Source organism: Tympanuchus pallidicinctus, unplaced genomic scaffold (assembly GCF_026119805.1).
Source record: "Tympanuchus pallidicinctus isolate F22 unplaced genomic scaffold, pur_lepc_1.0 scaffold23, whole genome shotgun sequence".
Taxonomy (NCBI): Eukaryota; Metazoa; Chordata; class Aves; order Galliformes; family Phasianidae; genus Tympanuchus; species Tympanuchus pallidicinctus.
Genome location: NW_026294740.1, coordinates 2,071,433 through 2,080,040, shown reverse-complemented (window position 1 = coordinate 2,080,040; position 8,608 = coordinate 2,071,433). Strand labels below are relative to the sequence as shown.

Here is an 8,608-nt window from a genome sequence, read left to right as displayed (position 1 = left end):
ACCAAGCCTCGCTGCTATTTTTTTATTCTCCAAGAATTTTGAGCTTTATGCAGTAATGGAATAAAGCATAGGGAGGAAAGTGGTGCAGCGTCTCTTTAGACATGGCAGGGACTCATCGGGTTACCAGCAAGGTGGCACCAGCAGTCACTGTGATTTACAGCTCTGACCTGACGTACACAGCAGGCAGGGCACTGTAGGGACCTGCAGGCTTCTGCAGCACACCCAGGGCTCCGCAGAGCAGTCCTTGTGTCTGTGTTTGCTTGCCCTTCCCAAGGCAGCGTGCTGGAGCCCGAGGGGAAGGTCAGGCTGGATGGCTGATGGAGGGCTGTGCATTGCCAGGCACACTGCACATCTCTGCGGAAGGGAAACGGCCTTGTGGAAGGAAAGAGGGAGTTCCAAGGGATGTGGAGCTGGACAGAATCTCCAGCAGGTGTCAGACAGCAAGAAACACTGAGGAGTCTGGAGCCAGGTAATCAGGAAATGCTCATTAAGGGTCGTGTATTAACAGCGTACAATTTTACAGCTCTTTGCTGTCATTATGGCAACACGAAAATGGGAAGGCTGCGTGGGCTGCAGAGGTATAAATGCCAGGCAGTGCCTTGCTGCTTTCCAATCAGCAGGTTGGAACAAGAACAAACAAGGAGTCCTTTGCAGCATGATGGATGGGGATCGGTGCCTGGCCCAGGTGAGTCCTGGTAACCTTGGGGGCTGCAGGACCCACACGTGGTTGAAGGGGGCACTTGGGCTTGGGGTGAGAATTGAGGTGTGGAAAGCTCTTATGGTGAACTTTGTATCTTGGTGCTGGATTTTGTTTAGGCTCAAGATTCCCACCCCAGGCTGCCTGTGCTGTGGTGTGGCTGCTTTGCTGGCCACAAACAGACCTGGGAAGCATAGAAAAGAGACCTGCCTCCCCTCTAGCATCCTGAATGGGAGCAGAGCAGGTGGAGCTGTGTCGGAGCTGTGGGAGGAGTCTCCTTCCTGACACTCATGGCCCTCCTCATGCAACCATGGCCGGTGACAGTGGAGGGGAGCACAGCGAGCAGAGGCACACAGAGCTGCTGGCAGGGATCGTAGCAGTCGTGCTGGAGCCATGACTGGTGCCGTGTTGTTCCTGCCTTGGTGAGCAGCACAGTGAGGAGCTGACCCCATGGGACCTAAGTATTTTGGAAGCCCCACACCTCCAGCAGCTGCACCTTGAAGTTCTCCTGGCAGAGCGGAGGGTTGTCAAAGGTCTCGCAGGGTTCCGTGCGTCCCCAGAGCAGGTTGGCATCGAGGGACAGTGCTTGGCCTCCCCCTCCACCTGCAAAAGCACACCAGGCATTGGGATCTGTGGTCACCCTTTGCTGCCCCAGCAGGCATTGGCCAGGTCTTGGGATTGTACCCATCTCTCAGCAGTATTTCTTGTGGCCACACCACAGAGCTGTCACAGACAGCTGGTGCATCTGCTCCAGGGGATCGTGCCTGGCTCTTCTGCAAGCTGTTCCCCACCCGCATCTCCTCTCAGTCATTCAAGACGCAGAGGAAAGGGCCAGGAAGGGCATGGCTGCCACATGTGGCTGGGAGGTTTAGGATGCAGAGCTCCTCCTCAGCTGGGACCTGCTCTGGAGCTCTCAGAAAGGGCATCTGTGCCCTTGTGCAGCCCTTCATTCTCCTGCTGACCTGAGGAAGAGCGGACTGACTTCATCTCCCCTGACTTAGGACCAGAGGGAATGGTTTCAAGCTACAGCAGGGGAGATTCAGGCTGGACATGAGGAAGTATTACTTTTCAGAAAGGGTGGTCAGGCACTGGAATGGATGCTCAGGGAAGTGGTGGAGTCACCGACCCTGGGGGTGTTCAAGGAAAGGCTGGATGTTGTGTTGAGGGACATGGTTTAGTAGGAGCTATTGGTGATAGGTGAACGGTTGGACTGGATGAGCTTTTAGGTCTTTTCCAACCTTGGTGATTCTATGATTCTATGACTTCAGGGGTCTGACTAAGACAGGAGGTCTTTGCCTTATGGACAGCTTGGATTTTAACCTGGAGGGGAAGCTCTTTTCAAAGCAGCTGCGTGCTGACAGAGGTGCCTGCCATTAGGTAATTACCGATAACGATCCCTTCCCGAGAGCCGGACATGAACATGGAGGCTGTTTTGGAAGGCAGGAGGAAATGCCTGATAGCCAGGAACGGGGACAGGCGGCCCTTCCTCTGCGGTGCAGGCACGGTGAGGAGGTTGGGGCTGGCACTGCGGCTGTCTGGGGAGGAGCTGAGCGGAGGAGTGGGAACGGGTGATGGTGAGCGCTGGCGCGAGCGTGGCATGGCTTTGGCCAGCTCTGGCTTCTTGATGAACACCCACTCGTACCTCTCCATCTCCGGGCGCACCTGGAAAGCAGGAGAAAGCCCTTGGGGCATCACTGCATGGCTGCCTGTGGCCTTGACATGCAGCAGGGGAGGGACAGCTCAGGATCCCTCCCTGCAGCACACACTGTCTCACTGTCATCCCTTAAGGAGGCTCTGGGAAAGAGTTTTCCATTTTTTTTCTAACAGAACATCCTAAAGGATGGTGTGCCACCGTGCCTGGAGTTAGAGGAATAAAGTAGCAATGGAAGACAAGCCCATAAGCATAAATTTGACTTACAGTGAACACGAAGCACTCCCCTGTCCCAAAAAAGCCTGATGTCAGCCCATTCTTCTTCCTTTCACTCCAATCAGAGGAGAGGAACGCCCCACACACCTTGGGAGAGAGCACAGGGAGCTGTCAGGGAGCACAGGTGGAAGCCTCCACTGAGGCCAGCTCTTGTGCTCAGCACAGCAAAGGCTCTGCCTCTCCCTGGAACTGTGCACAGGAGAATATGAGCTAAAACATGCAGGAAACAAGATTTTATAAGTCACTTTTCCTTGTCTGCACAAGGCCCTGGGGGCAGCAGTGTTTCTCTCTTCACTGCACTTGAATGCTGGGGGTGGGAGGTCAGGACTTGTTGGCCAATAAATCTCTAGGATGGCTGAGTCATTTACAGAGCTTGCCTCTGCTGTTTGATAGAGAGTGCAAACATAAAATGTGAGTTTATGAGCCACTCTCAAAGTCCCTGGGAAGATGCCTGGCTCAGGTAATTCTGCAGTTATTCCACGACTTTCAAATATTTTAAGAGCTGTCCTTACTTCACTCCATTTCCCATGTGTGGCTGCTCTTGCAGTGAAGGAGGGATTGTTGCATTTAATGCACTGAAAGGAAGTCCTCGCTAAGGCAAAGCATTTGCTGACTTCAGAGAAGCCTGCTTAGCAAAGGCTTCGTGGTTTAGTCTCCAAGTGCAACAACGCCTCTCTCATGGCCTCTCTCCATCTCACAGACTCCTCTTTTACCAGCAGCCCCCCCCCCTTAGCCACTGTCTGAGCTGCCTCTTGGTGCCCCTGCAGCACAGCGATGGAGCCAGCACTGGTGGCAGGGGGCACCTTCCCCTGTCACACAGCACAGCCCACCTCCCTGCTCAAGAAATACTCACCTCCCCCTCCGTTGTTTTTAGGAGCAGCACCGTCGGTTCGTAACCTTCACAGCACGAGTAAAACCTGGGAGTTTTAAAACACAATGAGGCTGCGTTGGTGCAGGGCTGAGCCCAGGGACGCAGCTTGGGCAGCTCCTCTGTTGGTGCCGGCATTGGGGAGCTGGCTTTGGGATTTCTAAGGCATCAGTTTTGCTCAGCAGCACAGGCAATAACTCACATAAATCCAAACATAAAATCCACCCATGTACTCTCAGCACCAGGCTCGGGGGGACACTCCATGGAGCCGTTTCCCAAGCAATTTATTTCCTGCATTTATTCTGGATGTGCTTCTCATCCGCCTGGAGCCCAAGCTCCTGCCTGACACCCACCCTGTGAGCCCCACTGCGCTGTGCTAAGGTGAAACTGCAGGACATGCTGCTGTGTGGCCTTCACTCATCTCCCCTGTGCTGAGGCCCTGCTCATGGTGCGAGCATGGACACTATGCCAAGAATTACAGCAGTCCCAAATAAACCCCATGGAAAACCACGGGCCACTGATGTAGTGGGCAGCGTGCAGCTGCCAGGCAGTCCCTGCACCATCTCCCCATGCAGCAGGGAGCTGTGTGTCATTGACATGACCAGCATGGAGCATTGTGGGGATGTTTCTGCTCTCCCCATGCCCTATGCTCTGCAGCTGTCACCGGGTCCTTGGCACTTCCCTCACTTCTTGCAGATTTGGGCATTGACTATGGCATTTGGACTCTCTTAGCTTGAGTTTGGAGGGTTTGGTGTCTCCCCCGTTGTGGGCGGTACCTGAGCTTGGCCTGCTCTGTGCAGCCTCAGCACGATGTGCCACTGAAGAAGGCACTCCTTGCTCAAAGGGTCTTCAAGGAGCGTCCCCAGGAGACCTCAGATATGTCCCACAGATGTTGCAGTTGCTCCTCTCTATACCAGTAACTCTTACCCAATGTTATGTCTGTCCATCTGACCCATCTTGCCCAGTAGATCACACTCACCTCTGCAGGCTGCACCCATCTTCTGAGGTGGAGAAGAGCAGCAGTGGGGGGAAGAGGGAGAAGCGCTCGGGGATCCAGGACCAGATGATGCGCATCTCCTGAGCTGATACAATGCTGGAGCTGAAGCTCTGCATGTCCACGGCCAGGTGGAAGGACTGCCTGTGAAAGAGAGGAGTGTGTCAGTGCTCAGCTGGTGAACCCATAATGTGCCGTTATGTGCCACAGGGGTGCACGATCCCAGCAGTGTCTGTGCAGCATAACCACAGCCAAGGGACACGCTGGAGCTCCCCTGTGCTCCATGTCCACTAGAGCCCATTTTTGACCCACTTTGCCCCAAGAGCATCATTGGCACTGTGGGCAAACAGGCCGGCTTCCTACCTGCCCTGCACCATGGTGATGCCCCTCTCCATCAGCGCCTTCCTGTTGGCCATTTGCAGCAGCCAGATTTCCTTGCGGGAGAACAGCCGGATGCCAAACGCTCTCTCCAGGAGTTTGTCAACAGTGACGTGCTGGGCAACGTTCTGCACAAAGACCTGCAGTTCTGCCTTGGTGTCGGTCCCCTCCTGCTCGGCAGAGCTCACCGACAGCCGGTACTGCTTCAGCAGGGCCAGGGCGATGCGGTACAGCACCTTCTGCCCCTCCAGCAGGAAGACATCAAACACGCGGATGGCGTAGCTGAAGGGGAGGTCGCGGAAGAGCCACGACAGCCACTCAGAGTACACCTCAAAGACGTTCTCAGACGTGCTGGCTATCAGCTTGTGTGCTGCCGGGCAGTGCTTGTTGGCCAGGTCCCCAAACGTCATGCAGGAGGCCTGATGAGCCAGGAAGGACTGGTCGATGTAGCTGGTGTGGGGGGCATTGCTGGCGATGAGGCGGGAGATGTTCTCGAAGCACTGAGCCTCATCCTCACTGTAGTGCAGCAGCAAAGCAACCAACGAGGGCAGCGCCGGGCTGTAGGTGATGTCAGGGAACAGGTTGCCAACGCAGATGAGGATCTTCTTCAGCGCCGTGACCCCGTCCATGTTGAGGCAGTACGTGGGCAGGGAGCAGCCTGCCAGGAAGTCGGGCAGCGGGTGGGAGCTGGCGCCGTGCTTTCCGAAGAGCCGTGCAGCCACGTCCCCGTACACCAGGGCATCGGGTGTGACGAGGCGGCAGGCGACGCGCTGGCACAGGTGCCGGTAAGCTGCAGCCCTCAGCGCGCGGCTGGCAGCCCAGCAGCCCTCCCTCGCCAGCTTCTTCAGCTCCTTGGGAGGCCGGCTGAGCGTGTCCTCGGGGGGATCTGCCTGCTGCTCCACCTCTGGCATCTGGTCCCAGTCCACGAATGGCCCACCGCCCGCACAGGAGCCGCTGATGTGCCACGTGTCATCCTCCGGTGTGACCACGACGGTGACGGGAGAGGAGCTGAGCACCACTGTGGGACAAAGAGCTTTAATCCCACACGGCACCCCACTAAAAGTGCCGCCCTGGCACAGCCCGGTGAGGTCCCGGAGCACCTCCTCCTATAGCAAAACCCCTCCCTGCTAAGGGAAAGGGCAGAACAGCCCCCATCCCTTGGGGGCTCAGCCCCCAGCAGGTCCCTGTTCCCCATGTCCCCGTGGGCCCAGCCAGGCGGCCCGGCACCGTTGTATGTAAAAGCACTGGCACTGGGAATGGCTGCACTCAGAACAGCGCCGTGAGCAGGGTTTGAGCTCCTCCTAGGGAGAAAGCAGAGGTATTTTCCTTGGTGTTACGGTCGGGCTCAGCCCCACATCCCGCTTGTTTCCATTGGAGTTGTGCCAGGCAGCTAATAGCCAGAAGGATACAGCCAATTAGCACACACCTTAATTCTCCAGTATATCATGTTAGATGTGCTCACTCAGCCAGGAGAGGGCGGAGAGATTCGGATCTCACCTGTGGATTTGTGCAGAGACAAACCTCTCTGCTCTGGACTCAGGGGGGGCACCCAGGGACACCACGGCACAGCCACAGTGCCACATGCAGGGGGCCAAGTCCGAGTCTGCTTGCACCGTGCTGGCTCAGTTCGGCTCCTGCTCAGGCTCAGCCCAGCCAGCACGGCCAGCTCAGCTCTGCAGAGCATCTCATGCTGCTCTGAGCAGCCAGGCTGGGACTCAGGCAGAGCACCAGGCTGAAAACACAGGGGGTCACACAAGAACACTCAGCACAGCCACGCTTACGGCCATAAAAACCAGGCTAAAACAATGGGGATGCAGCAGGGTTATTTGTACCTCTGGGTGCTGCTATGATTCCCAAATTGCCCCTGTACTTGCAGTAGGAGAGAAGCCATAAGTAGCACCACACTCTGAGCCCACCTGGCTGCAGGCACCTGGCTCAGGACATATCAGCAGCCCAGGCTCCATCCCCAGTGTGGTGCTCACCCACCTTGTGCAGTGCTGCTGCCATCGCCGTCCCCAGCGTCCCCATCCAGCTGTGCAGGGAAGGCTCTGGCCGCCCCTTCGGGGGCACAGGGCAGGCTGAGCCCCACCTGCAGCATGCACACGCTGCACACAGCCCCGGTGCTGCTGCCTCGCTGCAGCTGCTGCCCCGCTTTTAATGCACCTTCTGCACACGGGGCACATGTTTGGTGTAAATAGCACGAGGGGTGGAGCAGCTCTGCGCCTCGGTCACCCCTTTGTGCCCAGCGGTGCGCCGAGGCTGGGGAGGGGATGAGATAGGTATCAAAACAGCAACACGGCTGTTGAACTGCGTGGTTTGTTTTTCTTCCCAAGGATAACCTTTATTTCACGTTCACTCCCGGGCAGGGAGAGGGTGAGGGGATAAGGGAGGACCGTCCTTGAGCTGAGAAAGCATAAACATGGTAAATGGTTTGGGAACCGCTTCCTGCTGGATGGTGCGGGTCTCAGGGAGTGAGAAATTGGAGCACGTGAACGGTGAGGGCTGGGAGCCAGCTGCTGAGAGGGGCTGGGGCTGCGAGGACAAAACAATGCCCTTCTGGCAGCACGCCGCTCTTGGCTGGGCAGTGCCACATGCAGCACTGGGGAGCATCAGTGGGTGAAAGCACTGGAGGCATCTGGAGACAAAGCAAAACCAGAGACTCCACTGCATGGTTGGGTTGGAAGGGTCCTCACGGTCCCTACCTCCTCCGTGGGCTGGTTCCCTTCAGCTCAGGTTGTCCAGGGCCCATCCACAGCCTGGGAAACCTCCATGGATGGGGCACCACTGCACTGTCCTGGGTAAAGGGATGGCAAAGCACATTCAAGCATCCCCTGCCAGACCTCCCAGCTCAGCAGCTGCTCTGTGGGGCCTCAAAATACCACAATTCCAGGCGTGTTTCTATACTTCAGCATTTCCATCCTCTCCCATTTGAAACTGTTGCTGCTGATTGATTCTGCCTCAAAGTGCTTTGCAGGATTACAAACTGTGTTGCAGGCATGGGCATAAGAGCTGAGTTTGAGGAGGAGCCCCATTGCAGCTGAAAGGAGCACACGGCGAAGAGGATCCATCATTCAGGCAACACTTAACAGCAGGATTCTTTTAAGCACAGAATCTTCTTCCTTCAGAAATCTCAGGATGTGAGATGGGAGCGAGTTGGGCACCACGCGACATGGCTTTGCTGCTCCACGAGTTTTTAATGGAAAAACAAATTAAATATGTAGTGAGTGTGCTGTGCTGCCTCCGGCTGAGCTGCACAGCTGGGGCATCAATGTTTGATGCAGCTGCCTGCACCCAGACTCTGTCAGCCTGGTGCTGGGTGTCAGGTTGGGATGGGGGGGTCAGGGTGCCCATAGCAGGACCTGCTGGGTCCATGGTTGTGATGCAAGTTGTGTCATACTGGGCTAAATGCAGCAATAATCCCATATAACGAGGCCAATAAAACATCACTATCATGCTGTCACTACTTTTAGGGCACCTGCTCATATCGGCAGTGATATGCACCATAAGATGGTGGCAAATGGGACACTGAGCCCCAGTGCCCATGTGCATTGGAAGAGGGTTGCTGTAAGTTGTGGAGCCATTGGTTTTAGAGCAGGGCCTTCAGGAGCCATCCGCAGCCCAAATATTGACAGTGTCAACAAGGTAGCATCACGGCTTCTCAGCATCACGCCCTGCCTGCTCCTGGGGACATTTCTTCGGAGCAAAATTCAATGATAGCAAATCTCTGCCCACTGGAAGATAGGG

General features: G+C 56.1%; 1 protein-coding gene across 1 annotated transcript; it reads right to left on the bottom strand.

The window, feature by feature from the left end:
* Positions 1-473: 473 nt before the first annotated feature.
* LOC128083244 (TBC1 domain family member 24-like) lies at positions 474-7,041 on the bottom strand. Its single transcript, XM_052688288.1, has 7 exons — positions 6,851-7,041; positions 4,850-5,882; positions 4,472-4,630; positions 3,478-3,541; positions 2,616-2,711; positions 2,083-2,359; positions 474-1,300 (listed from the first exon to the last, which is right to left on the bottom strand). Exons 1-7 carry the CDS (start codon positions 6,960-6,962, stop codon positions 1,155-1,157), a joined length of 1,887 nt encoding a protein of 628 aa, XP_052544248.1. The 5' UTR covers positions 6,963-7,041; the 3' UTR covers positions 474-1,154.
* Positions 7,042-8,608: the final 1,567 nt, after the last annotated feature.